Here is a 25,686-nt window from a genome sequence, read left to right as displayed (position 1 = left end):
TCCTCCCCTTCTTATTGCTCGGCCCCCCAGTGCCGCTGAGGACTTCTTTCGCCGCTATGCTTGCCGCCGCCATGAGCCGACGGGCCTCGGTCAGCGACTGCCTGCGGGACTGGGAGGAGCTGCAGGACGGCTTCCAGCGCGTGCAGGTGCCGCAATCCCCCACCTTCCAGGCGATGGGAGGGCAACATAGGGGTGGGGAGGTGGCGGGAAGTGACATAATGGGGAGGGGCATGACGTCACTCGTGCTGTGGTGAGGTGGCGGGACCTGAGCCCGGGGACCCTTTGCTAGGCGGGGTGGGGGTGGGGGTTCTAGCTCTGTATAAAAATGTTAGAGATGTTGTGGGCATGTGCGGAGTACCTCTTTGTGTGAAGAGAAGGTACCTTTGGGCATGTGCAGAGTGCCTCCCCCTTTCTCTCTGTGTAGCTAGAGTGCCCCTGGGGATGTGCTGAGTGACTTGTGTGTTGAGTGCCTCTGGGCATGTGCAGAATGCCTCCCGTGTTTTATGTATATCTGTGGGGCGAGAGCTCTTTGGGCATATGACAGAGAGTGCCTCTGGGCATGTCCAGAATGCCTCCCCCTCTGTGTTTATAGCAAAATGTCTCTTGGGGTGTGCTGAATGACTGTGTGTGATGAGTGCTTCTGGGCACGTACAGAGTGCCTGCCTGGCTTGTGTGAAGAGGAAAGCAGCTTTGAGCATACATCTGGACTCCTTTGTCTCACTTGGGACTTTAAAAATAAGCATGAGCACGTGAATGTGAAGGAAGTGCCCTTCTTTCTTTCCTCCACCTGCTGTGTGTGAAAAGTAAGCAGCATTTATGAGCATGTGTGGAGTGCTTTCCTATCCCATCCATAACTTTGAAGAGGAGCACATCCTTGGGCATGTGCAGAGTGCTTTCTAATTCTGTTCCCTCTGTGGGATGGAGTGCTTTTGAGCATATGCAGAGTGCATTCCCTGGCAACATGGTTGAAGCTACCAAGGAGCACATACAGAGTATCCTTCCCCAGTATTAAATAATAACAGTTTAACAATAAGGCTTTTAATCAGTGGCTACTAGTCCTGATGCTTTAATCATATTTCTACTATCAGAAGCAGCATGACTCTGAACACAAAATTGCTGGGGCTGGGACGGGGGGGGGGTATTGTAAGCTTTTCAGAGGCAGCTGGATCAGGCCAATGGCCCACCTATTCTAACATACTGGCCAAGCAGTTTTCCCATTGAGAAGCCTGCAAGCACAACAGCCCTCTTCTCACTTGTGATTGCCAGCAACCGGCATTTAGAGGCAGGCTGCCTCAGATTGTGGAGGTAAACCATGGTTGTTGTTGTGGCTAGAAGCCACAGACAGCCTTTTCCTTCATGAAAATAGAGGGCCACTGTCAAAAACAAGATGATGGTCTTAATAAGCAGACTGTGCTAGACATAGTATCTTAATTAATTAGTTTCGTCCCTCTTGGGACCCTTGAAGTAGCCATGCCCTCTTGTAGCTCAGTTGTTTATAATCTGCGCACACAATCCTGCCTTACAGTGTCCTACTCAAATGTTTTATACAGCCAAAAAAAAAATGTCCTGCAGCAAGAACTAGGACAGAATTTGTAAACGATGCTGTATTGCAACATGATAGCATCTTCTGTAGTTTTTTGGAGATGTACTACATAAGTTTGCGAAAGAGTGGGTCATGCCATTTCTAAGAAAGGGCTATCCACCAGCAATTCAGAACGGATCTTATAGATTCCTTCTCTAGGAAGCCAACAAGAAGGATGTGAGCACAACAATTGGCATTCAAAAGAATTACTGCTCCCAGCCATTGATAGCCTTCTCCAATAATTTGTCCTATCCTTTTTTAGAGCCATCCAAGTTGGTGGCCATCCCTGCCTCCTGTGGGAGTGAGTTCCATAGTTTAACCATGTGCTGTGTGAAGGGGGACTTTTTTTTTTTTAACCTGTCCTGAATCTTCCAACATTCAGCTTCATTGGATGTCCACGAGTTCTTGTGTTATGACAGGGAGAACAACTTTCCTCTATCCACTTGCTCCATGTAATGCATAATTGTATAAACTTCGAGTAGTATTTAAAAAAACCCTCATTTAAAAACCCTTCAACTTAAAAAAGAAATCATTTTTGTTCAGCCAGCTGGGGCTGATCAGAGTTGTCATCTAAAACATCTGGGTAATACTAGGTCAGAGGAGGCTGCTTTCGCGGATCAAAATATTTCCAGATTGCTAACTGGTTGATCAGCTAAGCATCACAGCCATAATTGATGTTGTTTCGTTTGCATACATAATCTCATGGCAGCACTGTCAGGTTCGCTATACGCTGTTGACATCTGGCTAGTGGCCGTCTTTGTGTGCCCTGTGAGTTAATGACTGAGGAGTGTGGCCTTAAAGTCATTTTGTGTGCTCACCACAGAGATGCAAGTGATCTCTGGACCACCCTGGAATCTGGAATAATTAGGACACACCTTTTTAATGATCACACTGAAACTTAAAATAATGACAGAGTTCGTTTCTCTGCCTCTCTGATGTACATTTGCATCAGATGAAAGTTTATTCTACTCTCTTGCAAAATGCAACAGATTAAGCAATGCCTCCCCTTTTCCTTGGCCCAAGAGGCTCAGTTGCGGCAACTCCCTTTCCCCCTTCCTATGCGTGCAAGAGGAGGTGCTTAGAAACTTCATTTTGATCCATTCTCAAGTACAGTAGATGCTTTGTTGCCTTTGGGGACTTTCAGACAGAAAGGGTAGATAGAAAGAAATGTGTTACATACATCCAACTGTGGATGAGAAAGCAGCAAGCCTATGTATATAGAGTATAAGTGGGGAATGCAAGCAAACATCTTTGTAAACACTGCCAAAAATTTCCTCGGAGTAAGCCCATTGCAAGTAAGCCCATTGCAAGTAAGCCCATTGTCTGTTTAAGGTAGCCTTTGCCAACCAGGCAACCCCCTCCCCCAACCTTTTGGATTCCAACTATGCCATTGGTCACGGCTGTAAAAAAAAAGAATCTGAAGGGCACCAGGTTGTCGAAGGTTGGTTTAAAATGTTACCTCTCCACCCCCACCCCTTCCTCTTGTTATCATGATCCTGGGGTTGGGGGCAGTGGTGCCCAAATCCCGACCTTTGCACTGCTTCCTGATCACAGGGGCCAACACTGGGCAGCCCCTGCTCCTCTGCTGTGCCCGAGACCCTCACACGGCTCCTTGCTGTTCTGAATCCTACCATTGGGCTGAGAGAGCCTTGGTTTGGTGCTCCAATGTCAAAGTGTGTGCGCATGTGTTGCCCTGAGTGGTTAATAATAATCATAATCATAATTACCCTGCCCATCTGGCTGGGTTTCCCCAGCCACTCTGGGCGGCTCCCAGCAGAACAGTAAAAACACGATAAAACATCAAACATAAAAAACTTCCCTAAACAGGTTGTCTCCTGGGTCTTCACTCATTCAAGAGGAGAGAGAGAGAGCCTGTGTGGTCTAGCGGTTAGAGTTTCCGGACCAGGGTTCAAGTCCCCACTCAGCCACGAAGCTCAATGGGTGACCTTGGGGGAGTCCGTCTCTGCCTCTCAGCCCTAACCGACCTCACAGGGTTGTTGTGGGGATTAAGTGAGGAGCAGAGAACCATGAACACCGCCTTGAGTGCCTTGGAGGAAAAGGTGGGGTGTAAATGCAATAAATGATAAAATACATTGGAATGAGGGCGATGTAATAATGAAACATGTTCTTAGCTCCCTTCCCATTAAAGAGGTTTTAGGCTCCAGCCTCAGTTGACACCCTTTCTCTCCTTCCTGGCTAGGAGACTCACAGGCTGTACAAGCAGAAGCTGGAGGAGCTGACCAAACTCCAAGATGGGATTTCCAGCTCCATCAGCCGGCAGAAGAAGCAGCTGAAGGAGCTCTCTCTGGCCCTCAAAAAGTATGTTGAGGGCAACTGCGGCAGCAGCGCCTGCTTCCCTGGGGGAGTTTGCTGCGGGTCAATTTGTGGCTTGGCTACCGGAGCCACCAGGACTGCCTGAGCGTTGCTGAGTCAAGCATCACTTGAGCAATGTGGGTTTAGCAACCAGGTGGGCAGGGACTGTCATCTAATCCTGCAGCTCGCAACCTTTTGGGTATGGCGACTCACAAGTCCGAATTTATTTGTTATGGTGACCCGCCAGTTGTTTGTTGCCACGAGTATCAACAAAGCAAGATTATAGGCCAGTGAAACAAAGGTGTAGGAGGTATTCATCATACCAATTAAGGATTGCAAGCAGCAATTATATTCTTTTTATAAATGACCATTGCTAACAACCCTACATTGCAAAAGCAGGGTATTCTGTCGCACCATATACAAAGCAAGCAAACAATAATAAGATGAAGAATTGGTAACATACCAGCAAGAATCAAGGTATCAATTTTTCCTGAACTGGCATGGAGGGTGAATGTTGGGCATCTAAGCCTGAAGCGTAAGAAATAAATTCTCACATTCTTGAGTCCTCCATCCCTCTAGTGACATGTGATTTATGTGTTATTTCTTCCACAACAGCCAAAGTCCATAAGTTCTTACACTGCAAAGAAAAATGCAGATTTTCTGGGCTACTGAAATGTAGTTAACTGCCCTTCTAGCTCATCATGAGAGGGACGCGGGGACTTAAATCCACCACCATCTTGGCCATCTATTATCCAATATTTAAGATTTCAACACCTCTGGAAGCTTTCATTAACAGAAGAACGAATTAATCAACTAGGTTAACTGGGTGATTAAATCAAGAGCACCTTTCCAGGCAATTAGGCCATGTGTCATTTACAATATATACAGTTTTAATGCAAGTACGCAAAGATCTGGAGATCTTAGGAGAGGCCTTCATTCCTTGTGTGAGTGAAGGGAAAGTGCTTTTTATACGATGGTGATTTATGAGACACATGGAGAAATAATCCCTTCGAAAAAGCACATTTTCAGAACTATTGTGTATTTTTAAATGCAAAAAATTTCCAAGCTTCATGAATGTAGATCGGGGTGCCCAAACTAGATCAGGGTGCCCAAACTTTTTTCAAAGATGGCCAGATTTGATGGAGTGAACATGTGTGAAGGCCAACCAAAGTTGTTGAGCTTTTTAAGGGATTTAACCCCAAAGTTGTTGGACTTTTTTTCAATTTTCAATTTTTTTTTTCAATTTCAAGGGATTTAACCCCAAAGTTGTTGAGCTTTTATTAGCGACCGGTGGGCCAGATTAGGTCCCCAAAACAGACTTTGGACATGCCTGACGTAGATGGATCTCTTTGTTGGTCCACAGCCAAATCCTAAATTAACTATTGCAATAAACTACTGTATTGTATATTCTGACATTAGAGGGACTGGTAGATGGGGTGTTTCATCTCCTTTTCTGCCTGACCCTCTTTAAGAAATAGGATAGCAGCTCCACTTGGCTTCCAGCTACACTGCAAGAGCCTTCTCGGTTGTGGCTGTCCGCTCTCCCCAGTGAGGTCTTTGGCACAAGGCGTTTGATGGATGATTATTTTGCTGTTTGTTTGTGGCGTGTTTCTGCTGCTGTTTCATTGTGCTTTGGGTGGTTGCATGACTTCTATTATGCTGTTTTGCCCAGGTGCAAGTGCTCTCTTGCCGACAAAAATGAGGAGGAACCGAAGGAGTCCTTCCAGGAGCTCCAGAGCATGATCAAAGAGCGGCAGGATGTCTTCTTTGAAATGGAGGCCTACTTGCCCAAGAAGAATGGGTAAGGGCCCACACCCTCTATTTATAAGAGCATCAGAACTCTGCTGTTCAACCAATGAACGCTTCCAGAGCAGATGCATACAATCAAGCTGTAGCGCACGAGGGAAAAGGCACAGAGAGGGACGAGGGGGAAGCAAAACTCAGCTGCCGGTTCTTTCCAAGTTAAATAGTACTTATAATGAACGGAGGTTAGCTCTGGAAGTCCAGCAGCTGGGAGGTTAATGGGACTCTGATGGCTCCCACCCAAAACCCTTTTTCTCAAAAGTGGCCCATCAGATGTCTTTGAGGGAACTCACTTGAAAGAAGCAGCCCTCCCTGGTTGGTTGGTTGGTTCTGAATTTTTTATATTCTAAGGGAGACTTCCTTTTAGCCATTTGCAGCTAACTGCTGTCAATAGAACAGGAAAATGTTCCTCCTAGTGTGGTCCTACATCAGGGGGGTGATGTTGGACTACAGTTCCCATCTGCCTCGGTGAGTGGTTGGGGACAACGGGAGTCCCAAATCTGGAGGGCTCCCAAATCCCTCAGTCCTGTCCTAATTATTCAGTGTCTGTAATGAGCGCACACACACCTTTACAATTCTGCTTTTGACTGTTTTCATAGCTTAACATTTCATACCCTAAACACAAGCAGGCCTGAGACTTCATGCAGGAGAAGGCTATATCAATGACCATAGCTGCCAAGTTTTCCCTTTTCTCGCGAGGAAGCCTATTCAGCATAAGGGAAAATCCCTTTAAAAAAGGGATAACTTGGCAGCTATGTCAATGGCTCTGCCCTGCCTTCACAGTCAGAGGCGATAATGCTTCTGAAGACCAGTTGCTGGAAACCACAGGAGGGGGTAGCAGTCTCTTGTGCTTGTATCCTGCTTGCGGGTTTCCTGCAGGCATTTGGTTGGCCACTGTGACAACAAAATGCTGGGCTAGATGGGCCACTGGCCTCATCCAGCATTGCTCTTCTTCAGCTCTTGGGACTTTCATTTTTCATGACTCTTGTGCAACACAGCAGACTTACCCTGCAGTCTGAGATGTTGAGTGCACTTGGCGTGTGGGAGCAGTTTGGCTTGGGGATGTGTTGCAGAGGTGTATTTAATTATCTCCTCTTTCTGTTGTGATCCAGGTTGTACCTGAGTCTCGTGCTGGGGAACGTGAATGTCACTCTGCTCAGCAAGCAGGCAAAGTAAATGCTGATCTCCTAATGCTTTGCTTCATTGCTTGCCTTGTGGTTTGCACTCATAATGGACTATGAACTTGTTTTTTGGGGCGGGTTTGTTTGTTTTGTTGAAGGCTGAGGTTCTTGGAATGCTTGGTGTCATGCTCATTTTCCAGTGCTGCTTCCTTTCTTCCACCATACAGTTGCATGGAATCGCAGAATGCTTGCAATCAGGGCTACAGGAAATGTTTGTAGCTGAAGGAGAATTTAGAGGCTGAAGTGGGTGGGGGCAGAGAGGTGGGACAGCCAGCTAGAATTCTGCACCAGCAGAAGCTGAATTCTGTGGTCTGCATTAATTATGCAAATAAGCAAATGCTTACATTATTTCTCATTTTGCATACTGTCATGTTACTATTTTGCATAACTTCTGGTTTTGCTACTTATAAGAGGGGCACACACACTGAAACCCACCATCACTGAAAATCTTAGCCATCCATTATTCAAGATTTAAGATTTCAAGCGGCCTTGCTCACCTGCATTCCAGTGTGTTTTGCCACCATGAGGACTAGAAGCTTCATTAATATAACAGCTACAATGTTTAGCTGATTAATCAATCAGCATAACTGGGTGATTAAATCAAGACCACCTTTCCACAAAATTAGAGAAGGGAAAGTGACATGGTGATTGATGAGACACATGGAGAAATGTCCTTTTGAAAAAGCACGTTTTCAGAACTACAGTATTGTGTATTCGTGTATGCAGAATTTTTCCAGGCTTCATGAACGTAGATGAATCTCATTATTTGTCCACAGCCAAGCCCTGAATTCTGTTGCTTGCAAAGTCCTGCAACTGATAGAGTTCACTGAGTTTTGAAGCCTGGCAATTTTCCAGCTGCTTCTTCAGATGATACTTTTCACTCAAATCCGCAGTTGCAACAGATAGCCTTCAACAATTCATGCAATTCCTGAAATCTACCACAACCCATAATGATAATGATAATGATAATTATTATTATTATTATTATTATTATTATTATTATTATTATTGCGGGAGGCAGTGCAAGACAGGAGTGCCTGGCGTGCTATGGTCCATGGGGTCACGAAGAGTCAGACATGACTAAATGACTAAACAACAACAAATTATTTATACCCCGCCCATCTGGCTGGGATTCCCCTGACACTCTGGGCGGCTTCCAACAAACATTAAAATACATCAAATATCACAGATTAAAAACTTCCCTAAACAGGGCTGCCTTTAGGTATTTTCTAGATGTCAGGTAGTTGTTTATCTCCTTGACCTCCGATGGGAGGGTGTTCCACAGGGCGGGTGCCACTACCGAGAAGGCCCTCCGCCTGGTTCCCTGTAACATGGCTTCTCACAACGAGGGAACCGCCAGAAGGCCCTCAGCACCGGACCTCAGTGTCCGGGCAGAACGATGGGGGTGAAGACGCTCCTTCAGGTATACTGGACAGAGGCCGTTTAGGGCTTTAAAGGTCAGCACCAACACTCTGAATTGTGCTCAGAAACGTACTGGGAGCCAATGTAGGAGCGTCTCAGACAGTTTGCTGTAACCTGAGCCCTTTTATACACCAAGTTATTTGCCAGATCTGCCCAGTAACACAGATAACAGTCACCAGATACCTGCAGGTGCATTGTGGGGAGTGAAGCATCTCTGCTGACTCATGGGGAATTAACCCAGTTACTGCATTCCTCAGCTTACCTGGAGAAAGGCATCTTCCATGATCTTAATGCCTAGGCAGGTTCGTTTGGGGGTTGCCCAAGCCTGGGTCCCATGCCACAAATAAAAGCTTAGGCTGAGCCCTGGAAGCTGGGTGCTGGGCCAAGTCCATTCACTGCTCTGCCTCCCTGTTCTAGGTTCAGGTACAAGGATGAGTATGAGAAGTTCAAGCTGTACCTCACGATCATCCTGCTCATAATCTCCTTCACCTGCCGGTTCCTGCTTAACTCCAGGTGAGTCTCCGGCAGCCTTGGATTGGGACCGCACTGTTAAAAGTGAGCTGTCATTCCTATCCCTGCTCGCTTGAATGACATCCCTCTGAAGCAGTGATTTTTCTTTCTTCCTTAGAGCGTTTGCACCTTGCTCTTTGGCCCCAAAGGCTTCTGGAGAGCCTTATGTACAATCAGTTATAAACAGGAAAGGCCCTGCTTGCAGGCTTACAATCTAGAAACACCACCACCACACAAGGAAAAACAGGGAGGGAGAGAAGGGGAGGGAGGCAGAAATCAAGTTGAGGGACACATTCCTAGAGAGTTGTTCTCATAAAGACCAGCCAGCGCCGTTCAGGGCTGGGAAGTGCCTGATGGAGCTGGTCTCTCGGCAAAGCTGATGGTGCGAATCCTGCTACTGCCCATAATAATATAATAATAACTTATTAATTATACCCCGCCCATCTGGCTGGGTTTCCCCAGCCACTCTGGGTGGCTTCCAACAGAAAAATAAAATAAAACAATCTATTAAACATTAAAAGCCTCCCTAAACAGGGCTGCCTTCAGATGTCTTCTACTGACGCTGCCTGATGGGCTGGCTGCCCCCAGGCACCAGTTGAGGGGAGAGGAGGCCTGATAGGGCCAGCCTGTCACAGCAGAGCCCACGGAGGGAGCTGCCCATCTCTCCACTCCATCTCTCCAACAACCCGAGGTTGTTAAAGGTTGCAGGGCGCCTTGCAGGCAAAAGAAGGAAGACCAGTATGAACCCCTTCTGTTCCACTATGCCCAGTAACCCTTTCCCTCTCTCACCGCTTGCCGCAGGGTGACGGATGCCGTCTTCAATTTCCTCCTGGTCTGGTACTACTGCACCCTCACCATCCGTGAGAGCATCCTGATCAACAACGGATCCAAGTAAGTTGTCCAGACCCACTGAAAGCTCTGGAGGCAGAGCTGAAAAGATGATGAGCCAGGCCGGTGTCCTCTGACCGGCTGAGCTTTCCAAGACTTTCTTCAAGTCTCGCTTCTTCAGATCAACCTTAACCGGCAGTGCCGGGAGCGGAACTAGGGACTCTTGTGCTTACAGAGACGGTGGTAGGATAAGAAGCTGCCCGTGGTCCATCTGGCGCAGCTGTGCCTGCTGTGATTGGCAGCAGTTGCTCCTGGATTCTGGGCAGACAGAAGCCATTGCTAGACCTTCTGTCTGACCCCTAACTAGAAGGGCTACAAGGTGGAGCCTGGGAACTTTTCCATGGCCTCTCCTCATACAGCTGTATATTTTGGATAGTCGCTTCTTCGCTATGCATTTAGACACCTCTTAAGAGATCTTAAGCCCATTCATCATGATAGTTCCTGAGATCAAGGAGAAGATATCCTTCCATGATTGGATGCCATTTTGAATCAAGATAGCAGACTGAAGCTTTCAAAACTGCACTGAGTTTAACCACTGGTTTCAAAACGGCACTGTTTGTTTGTTTGTCATTTAGCACGCGCAAATAATGCCAGGCTGCTACCGGTAGCATTAATATAAATGTTAACAGCCTGGTTGTTTGCCTATCTCCTCTAGGACCCTTTGTGACTCACACTGATAGCATAGCTGCCAAGTTCTCCCTTTTTTTAAGGGAAATTCCCTTATGCTGATTAGGCTTCCTCATGAGAAAAGGGAAAACTTGGCAGCTATGACTGATAGGCATGTTTGGGCAGGCTGGCATTTCAAATACATTGCATAGAACAGCACCCGCATGTTTTGCCCCTTAACTTTTCCTACAAGGCCTAGAAACTTCCTTTTAAAAGAGAGAAGAAAATGAAAGCTGAGAGTCTGGGGCACAGGCACCTGCTTGGTCACCTCTGAGCCAAGGTGTTGCAGGTTGCCACTGGCTGTTGCTTGATGGCCTTCCTTGGAGCCATGTTGCAACTGCCTGTTGATGTTCCCTTGTCATCTTGCAAGTGTGCTGAGCTACAGGGCTTAAAGTTCACACTCTCTAATGAAAGTTTTTCCCCTCCCCCTCACCCCGCATCCCGTGTGTTTCCTCAGAATTAAAGGCTGGTGGGTTCTCCATCACTACATCTCTACCTTCCTCTCCGGCGTCATGCTGACTTGGTGAGTCCTCAGCTAAGCATCCTCTCTGTTGCCATTATATGACGTCCTGGTGGCCGTCGGTGGTGCCCTGTGGCTCAGAGGCCCAGGTCACATTCACCAGGAGCTCTGCGTTCAGTATTGGGGGCCTAACTCTGCAGAACTCCTTCTTGGCTGGCTGGCCCCCTTCATTTTATTTGTTGCACTAATATCCCACCTGTTCCTTCAAAGAGCTCAGGTTGGCGTGCATCATTCGCCCCTACTCGGTTAATCCTCACAACAACCCTGTGAGGTGGGTTAAGCTGAGAGGTGGTGAATGGCCCAAGGTCACAACTAGTGAGCTTCACGGCTAAGCAGGGATTTGAACCCCGGTTCAACACTCTAATCAGCATATCACACAGGTTCTCAAGACTTTCTTTTATTATTATTTCAGTAGTCATTTTAAATAATCATTTTCTGATTTCTGTAGTTAACTGACTTCATCTTCTGCAAGGTTTCCTGTAACCTCGTGGGATGCTGCTTAGAAACCATGGCATTAAGCAGCGTATAAATTGTCCCATGGCATTAAGCAGCGTATAAATAAGTAATAGCATAGGAAGCCGATTTTTACAGAGTTGGAGATTTCGGTGATTGAACCTGGGACCTTATTGCATGCAAAGCACAAGATCTATAGCTCAGCTACAAACTTTCCCCTGTGCTGAGAAAATGTAGGTTTGTGCTGTATATTTCAAGACTGTATGTCTCTGTGAATGTATGGTTTACACTGCACAGCTCTGTGCGCTCCCCTAGTTAAAGCCACCACATAGGTTAAACATATGTACATAGGAAGTTTGTCTACCCCAGCATTGTTGGAGGAAGCTCTCTTGAACCTTCATTGAAGTTTCATCTGCTGTGCCCATCCTTCATTTTCCTGTTGGCTTGTTTGTTTTGCTGCAAGCATTGCCATTAAATGGAGTCAGGGAGCAATTTTGGCCCAGCAGGCCAGAACTTTATCTGAATCACACCACCACACTAGCCAATTTTTACAAGTGGGTTGGACCGCCCCACCTGCCAATTGTCTGATGTTAGGACATCAGGTAGAATTGAACTCCCACACTTCGGAACTCCCTGCCTGTTGATACCAGTCAGGTACCTTCCCTGTGCTCTTTTCGGCGCCTGCTAATAGCATTTATGTTCAGGCAAGCCTGTCCAGATATGTAGAATCTTTACACGTGTTTTAATCTTAAAATCAGTGATAAGCTAAAAAAAATTAATTCTTATTTGAATGTTTTGCATAGCTGTTTGTTTTTTTACTCATTGTTTTTATTCAATTTTTTTTAAAATCACTCTGTGGTTTTCTTTAACAATCACAGACTCAGAGAACTGCAGAGTTGGAAGGAACGCACAGGGTAATCTCGTCTAACTCCCTTCAATGGAGTTGAACCCACTTTGGGCTGCGTTCCCAAGCTACCCGACTCTGAGAAGACCTGGTCTCGGTGCGCTGGAGGGCTCTACCAGCCTCGCAGCGTTCCTTCCAACTCTACGGTTCTCTGAGTCTACGACTGTTAAAGAAAACCACAAAGTGATTTTCAAAAAGGGTAAAAACAAACAAACCCTCAAAAGTGTTATATAAATTGTATGAAATGAATAGCTGCTCCACAATTGGAGCAGTTTATATAATAGTAATAATAATAATAACAACAACAATATAATAATAATAAATGTATTATTTATACCCCACCCATCTGGCTGAGTTTCCCCAGCCACTCTGGACAGCTTCCAACAAAATATTAAAATGCAATAATCTATTAAACATTAAAAGCTTCCCTAAACAGGGCTGCCTTCAGATCTCTTCTAAAAGTCTGGTAGTTGTTTTTCTCTTTGACATCTGGTGGGAGGGTGTTCCACAGGGCGGGTGCCACAGTTTGGGGGCCCAATTTGGCCCATGGGGTGGAGGGTCCCCACCCTGCACTAGGAGAATGGGTTATTCATTTCTAAATGAGCATACTTTTCCTTTTCTCCTTTTCTCTCCGCCCTCCCCTCCACCTGATCTCACTTTCCTGGTGTCCTTGCAGGCCAGACGGTCTCATGTACCAGAAGTTCAGAAACCAGTTTCTCACCTTCTCCATGTATCAAAGTAAGTGAAGCTGCCCACAGGGAAGCAGGAAGGTCACCCGAGGGCACCTTTGAGCCTCGGAACCATGTGGGTGGGGCAACGTGCTCAATTAGCCAAGCCCATTTTCAGAAGTGGGCTACGTGAACTAATTTCAGTAGTGCTAATTTCAGTAGTTCCATTCTTGAGTAGGATAGAGGCCTCCAGTTCCACCACATGAGCTTGCAAGCAGAATTGTCCAGGTGAGACTAGCGAAACTTCCAGATTTCCTTGTTAAGAAAGAAAGGGGTTTGTTGGCTAGAACGGGAAGGCAGGTGTGAGGAAGTCTTTTATAGCCCTGGTGGGCCAAACTCCTTCGAGACAGTCTTCTCAGGGCACCTGACAGCCGTGGGCAGGGTCAGAGGCAACTGAGCGGAGCAGATGATGTCAATTTTACCTTCCTACATTTGACTGGTTTCTACGCACATCTCTCTACCTGTAAGATAGGTTAGGCTGAGAGGCTGAGACCAGCCCAGGGTCGCACTCAGTGAGCTACACAGCTGAGTGGGGATTTGAACCCTGGTCTCTCCTAGGCCCTAGTTCAACACAAACCACAACATCACGCTGCCTCTTTACGAATCAAACTTTTGTCCCATTTCTTAGCAAGCAAAAAAGTCTGTTTAAAGAAACAAAGCTCAAATTCCCAGGACCCTCTTGAAAAATAGGGAGTTGGAAGGGACCCACTAGATTATTATTATTATTATTATTATTATTATTATTATTATTATTTTAACCTCTGATGCTCTGAAAGCCTTTGCAACGCCTGAGAAGCCAGGTTTTGGAATCGGCCTTCCAAGCTGCCCCCAACAGTGACCTTTCTCGCCAACTCCTTCTGACAGGCTTTGTCCAGTTCCTCCAGTATTATTACCAGAGCGGTTGCCTGTACCGGCTGAGAGCCCTGGGTGAGCGACACACCATGGACCTCACGGTGGGTAAGTGGCATCTCTTGCTTTGGCCTCCTCTCCTCTTGCTCCTAAGCCCAAGCTTAGGAGAGGCAAGCTTGTGACCCTTCAAGCTGTTGGACTCTGCGTTCCCCATCGCCGCTGCTGGCTGGGACTGATGGGAGTTGCAGTCCAGCTGTGAGATCGTCGCCACTGCTTAAGACTCCTGCCGCAAGGTGTAGTGCAAGAGACGCAGCTAGTTTCACTCCTCTGCAACATATCTTTCTTTTTTTTCTGTCCCACCAACCGCAGAGGGCTTCCAGTCCTGGATGTGGAGAGGCCTCACCTTCCTGCTCCCGTTCCTGTTCTTTGGCCAGGTAAGTGTGCCATGGCATTTTGGGGGGAGGGCGCCTAGGAATGGTGGGATGTCAGGGGTTGGGCTGAGGGAGACGAGACTGAGGAGGAATGGTGGAGACCGCCCCCCCCTAACTTCCCAGAGAAGAGGAAGGCGGTACAGTGGTACCTCGGAAGTCGAACGGAATCCATTCTGGAAGTCTGTTCGACTTCCAAAACACTCAGAAACCAAATTACGGGTTCTGATTGGTTGCAGGATGCTCCTGAAGCCATTGGGAAGCTGCGGAAGCCCCTTCAGATGTTCGGCTTACAAAAGAACGTTCGATAACCGAAACACTCACTTCCGGTTTTCAATCGTTCGACTCCCAAGGCATTTGGAAGCTGAGGTACAACTGTGTTGAATCACAGCAGTGATTTGAGGAAGGTCACAGCCCAGAGACAGGCGAACAGAAGAGTTGGGAGGTGTTGGGAGAAGAGAAGGGGGAGACAGAGACAGAGCAGCCGGCTGACACATTATCACTGGAGAACATTTCTGGGGCCCCTTCTCCCAGAACTCAGCATGCATTGAAAGTTGAAGAGCGAAGGACTCAGAGACAATTAGCCCCTGGCAGCCACCGTAAGAGGAAGTGTTGTTGCTAGGAGGGGGGGGAGGAGTTCAGTTGGAGCATCTCCATTTTTAGGAAGGCTGCATTCCTTCGTCATTCTCTGTGAATTATTGAATAAATGGCTTGGTAAGAACTCTTATCGTCTCTCTGATTCTGGGCTGCCCTGTGGGAAGGAACTGATTTCCCCGAAGCCTGACAGAGGATAGCACTGCTGATTAGGAGGTTTGGAGAGGACCCTTGTCTCCCATTGGGCTGGAGAAAGACCCTGGCAGAGTGTGGGTCTCCTTGGGCACCGCATACAAACTTATCAACAACAGCCTGCGGATCCTAAAATAATACTGGGCAGATGCATTGTTCCTTTAGGAGAGAGGTCCTTGTGACAGATGCCTGCTTTTGCCTTTAAAAAAAAAAGTGCTATACAGAGGAACCTGCCATTTACAGAGTCAGACCACTGGTTCAGCTGGCCCAGGGTTGTCAACACTGGCTAGCAGTGGGTCTCCAGGGTTTGGGGCAGGAGTTTTCCCTCAGCACTACATGGAGATTGAAGCTGGAGCTCTGCCACTGAGCTACAGCCCTCCCTTAGCAGTGAGGAAAAATGATTCTCTTTTTGGGGGCACTAGGTGGAACAAAAAGGACATATAAATAGTAATCTGAAGGGTAGATTTGGGATTCATTCAGTCACTGTCTTCCAGTCATACACACACCAGTTTGCACTGGGCTTTATAGAGGAAGAGAAGGTTTTGGAGGGAAAGGTCTGAGGAAAGCACTCAGCTTGCAGCCCGCAAGGAGTGTGTGTTTCTCTAATCAGAAGCTGTGGCTGTGGCCTTGGGGGGGGGGGGGGCTGAACACTGAGATGCTCCTAAACTGCCTTTGCAGGGGAGTGGGTGGGTGGGGAAGCGAAGAAGATTGGATTTGTTCTTATTTATTATATTCGTATGCCGCCCTTCGTCAGAAGACCACGGGGCGTTTTTACAACGTATGCCGCAAATAACATAATGTCATATTGATGCAACATAAAAGAAAATAAAAACAGTTATTGTAAGAAGTGCATAGTACAGTGCAGATTCTCCTAACGGCATAAAAAGGCGAGAAAACGAGCAACACGGTATCTTGACAGCAAAGGCGGCACACAAGTACAGAAGCTTCTCTCAGTGAAAGCGACCCCAATCTCCCTTTGCCTTTCCCCATCTCTCACCCTGGGAGATCTTCAATCCCCTGCCTCTCACTCGGGGTCCTTCCACCAACCACCTGTCACTTTCATGTGGCGCCGAAACTGGGGTATTATTTATTTATTTACTGACTTACATTTACACCCCACCCCACCCCCAGGAGCTCAAGGCGGTGGTGCCCGTAGGCCTCCCTCTCCATTTCATCCCCACAACAACCCTGTGAGGTAGGTTAGGCTGAGAGAGGCAGCGACTGGCCCAAAGCCACCCGGTGCGCTTCATGGCTGAGTTGGGATTTGAACCCTGGTCTCCCCATCCCTAAAGTCCAGCACTCTAACCGCTGGTCCACACTGGCTTGTGTAACATGTTGCAAATAAAATAAAACGTCTGTGCTCCCTTCTCTTCCCCCGACTCCTCTAGTTCTGGCAGCTTTACAATGCCCTCGCCCTCTTCCAACTGGCCAGGCACCCAGAATGCAAGGAGTGGCAGGTAAGAGCTACTTTTGCCTCTTTTGTTTTAACCCTGTGAAATGTTCAGAGGAAGCTTCCATATGTGCAGCATCAGGCTATTGGGCCCAGCTAGGCTAGGATTGTCAACACCAACCCTCCTGAGGACAGAAAGCCCTTCTTTTTTCTATCTCAAGGTCTGCTCCCCATTTTGAAGGCTGCTTGGGGGGGGGAGCTGGGGAACCCCTGGGTGGAGCCGTCATTTCCAACACCAGCTTCCGATAACTCCTTTCCCCCCCCCCTTCCGTGCGAGGGGCAGGGTGCATGATTCTGGTTGCCGCTGTGTGAACCAACCGTGGGCTTCTCTGCAGGCCAGGTGCAACTTCTAGATCCTATTAAATAAGAAAACTAGCAAATTATTGAATAAGGAAGTGAGAACTTTCTTACTCCAACAGACTTTTGGGAACTGGTTGCTTTTTATGAAAGGGTTGGTGCTGTGCTGTTTTTATTGTAATTATGTGTATGGTTTTCAATAGATCTTAAAGTTTTGAATTCTATTAGTGTTTTGTTTTTTTAAACTATTTTTAAAAACGTCTTTAGCTGTTCTTATTTTATCTGTAAGCTGCCTTGCATCCCTGTCAAGGAAAAAGGCAGGATATAAATAAATTTATGATGGGATAGATGGTAATGCAATTTGGCTAAATTAAACTTTAGCTGTGATTCCTGCATTGCAGAGGGTTCAACTAGATGACCGCTGCTGTCCCTTCCAGCTCTACAGTTCTATGATTCTATAAATGTCCTAACGGTACTTTCACTGGGGGGGGGGGGACAGGACCACGAGCCAAAAGGCAAGTAAGACAGGAGAGGGGTCGATACACAACTTGCTGGAGCTCTGGAAACAGCATGTAAAACAGAGGAAATAGAGGTTCTCTTGAACAGCTCTTGGAACAAGTTAAAAAAAAAGAGATTCATCATGCTACACTCTGGTCCTTGACTGCAATAAATCGATTCACTCATCATGCTGGTCTGTGACCGCTTCTTTCTTTGGATGGGGACAGGATGTCCACTCATCTCCAAGAAGTACCACCCGCTGCCTGGGAGAACTGCTGGGGTGACCCCCTGCCGTCTCCCCCCCCCCTTCCTGGCAGTGCAAAGTCTCACCAAGTCTTAAATTCCTCCGGCAGGTGCTGATGTGTGGCCTCCCCTTCTTCGTCCTCTTCACCGGCAACTTCTTCACCACCCTTCGTGTTGTTCACCAGAAATTCCAGGACAAGGCCAAGGTGGAGTAAAGGGGGAAGGGCTTATGGGGCCTGTCCCACCCCACTCTCCTTGTCCTCTCCCCCCCACCCGCTCCAACAAAACTGTCTTTGCCATCTGCCGTTCTGGCATTTTCTCGCCTGGCTGGAGGCAGCGCTGGTCCTGCTCCAGCTGGTCTTGAACAGATGATCCGCTCAGCGCTGGGCGCAACTCTCCCGGAATCCACTGACTTTGAACCAGTGCTTCAAACAAAGCGGCTCATGAATGGGCAAACTCCTGTGACCTTTTCCGCCGAGGACAGGACCTTGTTCTCAACAGTGGGAGGAGATTCTCCAGGATCATAGTAGCATGCTGGAGGCCTAGAGTGACCCACTTGGACATGACTCTCTATGGTATCCTTGTGCCCAGCCCTCCTACAAGAGCAGGCGATGGATTGCCAACTGCCCCCATGCTCTTTTCTAGCAGACTTTTAAGAAGGAAGCAGGCTCAACTGAAGCCACAGTATGTGTAAGTAGTGAGGATATTGTGCAGGGCCTCCCCTGGCCCATTTTGAACCCCTTTGCCAGAGCAAGAAATCTTTGCCTTTGCCATACAGAGCATCACTTCCTGTCTCACGGGTGCTGCTCTGCTCCTCAGAAGGGACCCTCAGCCTGCACCCTTGTCTGCTTTCTTACATCCCGAGGCCAGGGTGCATGGGTGGCAGAAAGGAGGTTTTCCCCAGCCTTGCACACAAGCAGCCTTCCCCCTCCTGTGACCCAGGGATGGTTCTTGGCGGATGGTGGGCAGTGAGAAGTGGTTGGCATGCCTCCACTGCCAAGGGTCCGGCACTGCCATTGCTCAGAAGCCTCCAAAGGCTTTCAGGAAAGTGGGGATTAGGAAACAGCATGGTCTGAATTTGCTACATGGTGGTGTAGTAGGGGGACAGTGTCTTGTTCAAGCTTTGTGGTGTCTTTTGTGTGTTTGTGTGCATATCGATGTCTTCAGGAAGCTGGGAGGAGCTGGTCTGTGTCACAGTCGTCTCAAAGAATGTACGCATGTCGTATTTAAAAAAGGGGAAAAAAACTATTGGAATAAAAGAAAAAGAGGGAAATGCCTTTGTTGCCTCTCATGCCTTTCAACCAGCAGGGGAGAGGAGGGGTGGGTCAGGGTTTTGCACAATCTCCATTGCAATTGCCAGCACGGTTGGCTATTAATGGGTCCAGCTGAACAGGAAGGCACATTTGGGGCCATTGCATGGTGATGAGAGGAGAGAGATGGGACATTGGGTGGTTTTTTTACAGCAAGGTATCTGGGCAGCTGATCAGAAGGTCGGCGTTTTGAATCCCCGCGACGGGGTGAGCTCCCATTGCTCGGTCCCAGCTCCTGCCAACCTAGCAGTTCGAAAGCACGTCAAAGTGCAAGTAGATTAATAGGTAAACGGTGTTTGCCAGTTTTGTCATGCTGGCCACATAACCTGGAAGCTGCACGCCGGCTCCCTCGGCCAATAACGCGAGATAAGCGGTGCAACCCTAGAGTCGGTCAAGACTGGCCCTAATGTTCAGAGGTCCCTTTACCTTTGCCTTTTTATCTGGGCAGCAAGAGAAAAGGATAGCTTCCTTTGCGTGCCTTTCCATTTGGAAAGAACTCTTTTCTCTCTCCCTGACATCCTGTGATGGGAATGTGTCCTTGAAGTGCGATAATGCCTCTTGCTTGTGTAAGCATTTTTTATTTAAAAAACCTGATTTGGGGGGAGGGCAGCACAGTCTACTAGTCTGTTCTGCTCGTACCCACTCGAAAAGGTTGCCCGAAGCAAATGCAGTCCTCAGGCTGAAAGAGATTCCTGGAATTAATGGGGTGTCTTGTGCAAGTGCCAAGGTGCCTCTGAGCAGGAGCTTCTGGGAGAGCATCAAACATCTGAGGGAAGTGCAGAGTTCAGCTTCCATTCATTCTTTTGAAGCAATGCCTCCAGTTCGCAGGATAGCAGGTATCGCCCATGTGCTGCAGTCCTAAAGCAGCCAGCGAGGTGGCTGTGTTGAATTTCTGCATTATCCTTTCTTCTCCCATGAAAGCAGCATATGTGAAATAGTAAGAGAGAGAGAGAAAATGCAAGTGTTGTTCCGTGTTGTGGGATTTTCACATGGGATGCAGCGTTTTGTACAGCACACAGAGAGAGCCAGGGAGGGGTGTTAGGTGTGCTTTGCCTGGAGAAGGGAAGACTGAGAGGTGAGCTTTTGGCAGTCTTCAACTATCTAAAGGGCTGTCCCATGGAAGGTGGAGCAAGCTGGTTTTCTGCTCCTCCCGCAGGCAGGACCTGGGCCAATAGATTCAAATGACAAGGAGATTCTGACTGAATGGAATGGGCTACCTGGGAAGGTGGTGAAGTCTTCTTCCTTGCAGGTTTTTAAGCAGAGCTTAGGGTGGCTGTCCGTCGTGGATTCTTGAGTTGCATTTACTGCATTGCAGTCTACAGTTTTGATCCTATGAGCTCTTCACTTACGGTCTTTGTTAAACTGTAAGCCTTTTGATGAAGTAATGATGGCCACCGATGTGAATGGCTTTAAAACGTTATTGACAAATGCATGGAGGATGAGGGCAAGCAATGGCTGTGAAGCATCTCCACTATTGGAGGAAGTACGGTAGGTTTCTGATGGCCTGATCCAGCAGGCTCTTATGTGGATGCCAAAAGATGCTTGGTTAGCCCCTATGAGCTTAGGGGGCTTTGAAAAGGAGAAGCAGAACACCACCCCCTCTTCCCCTCATCATGACAGTAACAGTGGTTCGTTCACACACACACACACACACACACACACACACACACACACACACACACACCCCACTTGAAAGTTGAAGATCCTTGCATTTCCCTGTTGTAATGCACCGTGCCAGATGCCGTCTGGCTTTGTGGCTTCCTAAGCACACGATAGCTGAGCTGGTTAGAGCACGGTGTCAAGGGTTGCGAGTTCGAGCCCCATATGGGACAGCTGCATATTTCTGCACTGCAGAGGGTTGGACTAGAATGGTCCTCAGTGTCCCTTCCAACTCTATAATTCTGTGATTCCTTCCTTACATTTCATACAATTCAAATGGTAACTCAGCGTAAGAAATCGTGCATTGGCTGTGCTGCCTCCCATCTCCAACCCCAAATCCACACACAAAAAAAATTCCTTCCAGTAGCACCTTAGAGACCAACTAAGTTTGTCATTGATATGAGCTTTCGTGTGCATGCACACTTCTTCAGACCACGTTGTGGACTCCAAGTGGACCTCTCAGCCTGGGAAACCCTGTAGTGAAAGCTCTCTCCAAATAGTGGTCTGTAAAGATTAGCAGCATTGGCAAGTGGGTTGCTGCCCACTACACGTGCCTTGATAATGTTACCAACGAATGGTTTGGTGGAAGGTAAGGTTGGGGGCATCACTCCAGTTCCAGCTTCAGCTCCACAAGCCCCCCCACCCCACGCAAGGCCACGAAGGAGGCAGAGCAAAAGAATCAGGCCATATTTTATTCCAAGAGCAAAGTCTCCTTACAGTTATGTACATTCAGCGGACAAGCTGCTCTCCCCAGCACCCAATCCAAACGTACATCCTTAGGCACACGCCGGCAGCTTCAACATGAACCATTAAGTCGCATGGCTGGGGAGGCAAGCCACGCTGGGACTGAAAAGCGCCATGGCTGGGCTCGGCCACGGCACACATTTTTCATGCTAGGGGCAGCACCCCATCGGTCTCAGCAAGGGGGAAATGACAGGCAGGCCTAGGAACTGGCCGGAGGGGGCCGCCATGTCCAGAATGGGCTTCCCCACTATTGGGGGGGGGGAAATAAGTGCCAACAAAAGAGGGCTGGACAGCCAGGTACTGTCCTCCTGCCCAGACTGAACTGCGCCACCCTGATCCACTGCCACCCTCCACGGCTGTCTGCTGGCACAGCAGAGAGGGGGAGAGTTTCATCCAATGAGGCTGTAACAGGAGGGGACCCAGGCAAAAGAGGCAGCACGGCCATCCCCAGACAGGTGAGCCTGGGACATGCCAGCATGCAGCACCAATCTGCCTTCAGCACAGGTATGGGATTAGGACAGCCACCAACCCAAATGAACACCTCCCGCTTTTGATCCAATTTCACACAGGTGGTATAAGGTCTCCAAGCTTGTTCTAGGCACAGTGAAGGGGGGGAGAAAGAGAGCCACCCTCGGCTCACACTGCTGGCTTCTTAAATACGCCGTTTCGCTCTCCACTTGACCCCCATCCTGTTATCCTACTGTGGACCCCCCCCCCAACAGCACAGGTCACTGGTCACTAAAACCCAAAGCAATGCCATCTCCGGCTGTGGCAGGAGTACCCTTCACAGCAGCTTGGGAAAGGGGTGGGGGTTGGGGTGGGGGAGAAGAGCCTGATCGTTTCCCACAGGCTAACTTCCGAGGAGTTAAGGGGAGGGGGTCAGCACCCGAGCCCCGCTTTTGCAGCTTCCCCTGATGCAGAGAAGCCTGCCAGACGGGACAGGAGAGAAGTTCCGTTTCCCAGAAAAGTAAGTTTTGACGTGTAGAGAAGGGAGGGTGAAACGCACTGCACACCCAGAAGTCCTCTCAGCAGCAGCAGCAGCAGCAATGGAAGAGAGAGAGAAGGAAGAGAGAGAGAGAAGGGAGAGAGAGAGAGAGAGACTGGCAATTCTGGCCTGAGGTGGCCTAACCTCCCCCTGGAAAGCCATCCAAGTTGCCCTGCGGCACGCTCTTAGCATGGAATGAATGGGAGGTAGCAAGGAGGGAGCCAGGTGTGCACACCTGCGCACAGCCCCACAGGGGGGCAGAATGTGCAGCCAAGTGAGAGAGTCCCTTTCCTGCCCCTCCTGCAGCCCCCCACTGAGAACCGCCCCCCTCTACCCAGCAAGCACCGCCCCCCCCTAACTCCAGACGTCCAGGGAGTAGCGTCCCTTGGTCATCAGCTTCTTGACGTAATCCACAGCCTGCTGCTGGCTCATCTTCCCATATTCAGCCACGATCTCGTAGAAGGCGTTTTGCACGTCGCGGGCCATGTTCCGGGCATCGCTGCAAAGAGGAAGACCCCCGCAGAGGGGGGGGGGAGGTCCCGTCAGGTCAAGTGCAGCCCTTATTTATTGCATTCCTACCCAACCGGGTCGCTCACTAGTTTGACAATCGAACCACACAAGGTCTCTTCAGATTTGACTCAAGGGCAGGTTTTGGGTGCAGGCGGGCAGGGTGGGGAAACACACACAGGGGTGACATTTCAGTGGGCAGCTTCAGGTTAGGGCTGAAGCAAACTGTGAAAGTTTTATGCAACTTAATGTAGCCTCATGGGGAAATGTTTTTTTGGAAAATGAGCAGAGGGCTCATCGAATCCAAATCTGGTGAGCAAACAACAGCAAGCCCTCTATTTAAACACCAGGAAGGACTTTCCGACAGTAAGAGCTGTTCAACAGTGGAGGTTGTGGACTCTCCTTCACTGGAGGTTTTTAAGCAGAGGTTGGATGGCCATCTGTCACGGATGCTTTGGTTGAGATTCCTGCATTGCAGGGGGTTCGACTAGATGACTCTTGGGCAGGCATCCCCAAACTGTGGCCCTCCAGATGTTTTGGCCTACAACTCCTATGATCCCTAGCTAACAGGACCAGTGGTCGGGGAAGATGGGAATGGAAGTCCAAAACATCTGGAGGGCCAAAGTTTGGGGATGCCTGCTCTTGGGCTCCCTTCCAACTCTAAAATTTGACAATTCAAATCCTAAGTCTTAATTTTTAAAGGCTCACAGCTCAGTGACAGAGCAGAAGGCACCAGGTTCTGGGAGGAAACCCTGCTCAACAAATGGAACTCATATTGGGTTTGAAGACAGATTCCCCATTGTTTTGGGAGACAGAGGCATCATTTTCTTTCAACTAAAACACTGCTCTTGAGATACACAGCCTTTTGGTGGAGAAGTTCAGCTTCACCACTTCTCGAGAACTTTCAGTAAATACTTGTACGTGAAGCTGACTATCGTAAGCCAGGCCATCGGTCTGCCTTGCCCAGGACTGTCTCCTCTTACAGATATAACTGGCGATTGGAAAGGACCTTAGCCCAGTTGCAGAGCCCCTGCTTTGCATGCAGAAGGTCTCAGGTTCAATCCACAACAGCATATCCAGGTAGGGCCAGGGAGCCACTGCCAGGAGTGTAGAGTAGCCTCACTTCTGAGCTGAATTGATGACCTGGAAGTTGCCTTAAGATAGTCACCCAGGCCAACTCCTTTGCTCAAGGCAGGCTCTTCAAGGCAGGATACAGCAACTGCCCTCTGCCTGCAAACCTCCTCACTAAAGGAGAGTTGACCTCCTCCTGAGCCAGCTAAACCCAAAGGTTTAGCCAAAAATTCTGCTCCTGGGCAGTTCCCAGCCTCCTCCTTTTCCTGCTTGCTGCATCTACTGCGGCAGCTGCCTCAAGAGAGGACTCTGCACACGCACAACCAAGCCCCGTACTCACCCACACACGTAGATGTGCCCATTTCCTTCGTGGATCAGCTTCCAGACATTCTCCTTGTTCTTCTTCAGCAGGTGCTGGACGTAAATCTAGAGAAGCAGAAGCAGATTTAGGGGGTGGGATGGGCAACAGAAGCCGTTCAAGCTTGTGAAGTCTCCCAATTGTATCTTCTGCACTCGCATTGTAAGATGCACAAAGCAACCTCCCACCAACCCTAACTCTCTCGCAAAAAAACCAAACAAAGCAGCCCTTAAACCAGGCATAGGCAAACTTGGCCCTCCAGATGTTTTGAGACTACAATTCCCATCATCCCTGACCACTGGTCCTGTTAGCTAGGCATGATGGGAGTTGTAGTCCGAAAACATCTGGAGGGCCGAGTTTGCCTATGCCTGCCTTGAACACTTTAGTTCAGCCCTTTCCAAGCTTGCTAGGGCTGGTGGGAGTTGTAGTCAAAACATCTGGAGGGTGCTGGGTTAGCATACCGTGTGGCATCCACTAGGAGCAGCCAATGTGGCAACTTCCAGGTGTTGATGGACTCCAGCCCCCAGGAAGCACAGACAATGGCCAGGGATTTATGGGAGTTGTATTCCAGCAACACCTGGAAGGTGTTACAGAATCTTATCCTCTGCTTCATTAAAACACACACACACACACATAGGGAAAAGATTCTAGTCCTTATGATTGCAAAGGTGACTTGGCACATTTAAACAGAGAGGAGCTAAGGATGACAACTCTGTGGACAATCGCAATGGCCAAACCACAAACTCGATTGGGGAGCATAAATATCGGCCTGGCAAGAGTTCTTTGCCATGATGCCATGTTTCTCAGCTGCACCGGGGGCGGGGGGGGGGGGGACGAGAGAGACAAGGACGCGCCCCTCCTCTCCCATCAGTGCAATCGCCTTTCCCACCCCCTGAAGAGGCCTGCCAACCCTTAGAAGTGATTTGTGTGCTGCCCCACTGCTGACCTCCTCCTCCTCCTTATGCTGATACTCTTATGACAATTTGCATTTCACCTTGCATTCCTCATTGAGGTTGCATTTATAGAACTGTTTTGATCCTTATGCCGGACAGATAGGGCGTTGTGAAATTTATGTTGCATGCGGTGAACTGCCATGTGGCCTTCGGATGAAGGACAGCACACCCAATTAATTAAGAGGAGGAAAACAACAATGAAAAGGAGGAGGGCGATGGTCTCACTGCAGTACCAGAATTACGCTTGACAGACACAAAGCCCTGCAAAAACCAAGGGAGGTGCACAGGATCACAGAGTTGGAAGGAGCCCAGAGGGTCATCTAGGAATACCTTCTGAGGTTGGTCCCTGGAGAAAGCGACGTTGAGCTGAGTGAGGGCCCCTTCCTTGTGAAGCTTGGCCAGCTCCTCCTTGTAGAGGTAGTCCTCGTTTTCGTGCCGGCAACCGTAATAAAGCACCGTCTCGCCCACCTGCTTGCCTGGAACGCAAGAAACAAACAAGCCATCCTTCACTCTGGTGCAACTTATTGACAGGGCGCCCCCTTGTGATGGAGGCTGCCCACTGCGTCTCTGCGTGAAGC

The 25,686-nt window shown here is 48.6% G+C and overlaps 2 protein-coding genes across 5 annotated transcripts in view; one reads left to right on the top strand and one right to left on the bottom strand.

Annotated features, from left to right (window-relative positions):
- The first annotated feature begins 13 nt into the window (after positions 1–13).
- TMEM120A (transmembrane protein 120A) lies at positions 14–18,794 on the top strand. Its single transcript, XM_035139333.3, has 12 exons — positions 14–146; positions 3,783–3,901; positions 5,568–5,696; positions 6,811–6,870; positions 8,719–8,814; positions 9,613–9,702; positions 10,823–10,888; positions 12,919–12,980; positions 13,835–13,927; positions 14,189–14,253; positions 16,422–16,490; positions 17,632–18,794. The coding sequence occupies exons 1-12, from the start codon at positions 57–59 to the stop codon at positions 17,734–17,736; spliced, it is 1,044 nt and encodes a 347-aa protein (XP_034995224.1). The 5' UTR covers positions 14–56; the 3' UTR covers positions 17,737–18,794.
- Positions 18,795–21,162: 2,368 nt separating this feature from the next.
- POR (cytochrome p450 oxidoreductase) overlaps positions 21,163–25,686 on the bottom strand; it is a 60,229-nt gene continuing 55,705 nt past the window's right edge. For all 4 annotated transcript variants that reach the window (XM_035138969.3, XM_035138967.3, XM_088657735.1 and 1 more), the window contains 3 exons: positions 25,439–25,584; positions 24,138–24,223; positions 21,163–22,718 (listed from right to left, as the gene is read on the bottom strand). In XM_035138969.3, coding sequence (XP_034994860.3) covers positions 22,574–22,718; positions 24,138–24,223; positions 25,439–25,584 — 377 coding nt within the window. In that variant the 3' untranslated portion in view covers positions 21,163–22,573. The remainder of the gene's footprint in view (positions 22,719–24,137; positions 24,224–25,438; positions 25,585–25,686) is intronic.

Source organism: Zootoca vivipara, chromosome 14, assembly GCF_965207765.1.
Source record: "Zootoca vivipara chromosome 14, rZooViv2.hap1.1, whole genome shotgun sequence".
Lineage (NCBI taxonomy): Eukaryota > Metazoa > Chordata > Lepidosauria > Squamata > Lacertidae > Zootoca > Zootoca vivipara.
The sequence above is the reverse complement of the archived record's forward strand: the minus strand, read 5'-3'. Positions and strand labels throughout refer to the sequence as shown.

What these genes read in the sequence shown, in the direction of transcription:
- TMEM120A (XM_035139333.3), top strand. Translation starts at nt 57, where the DNA reads ATGCTTGCCGCCGCCATGAGCCGACGGGCCTCGGTCAGCGACTGCCTG. An exon ending in CGGTTCCTGCTTAACTCCAG is followed by an intron (nt 8,815 to 9,612) that starts GTGAGTCTCCGG and finishes CGCTTGCCGCAG; the next exon opens with GGTGACGGATGCCGTCTTCA. An exon ending in TCCGGCGTCATGCTGACTTG is followed by an intron (nt 10,889 to 12,918) that starts GTGAGTCCTCAG and finishes GTGTCCTTGCAG; the next exon opens with GCCAGACGGTCTCATGTACC.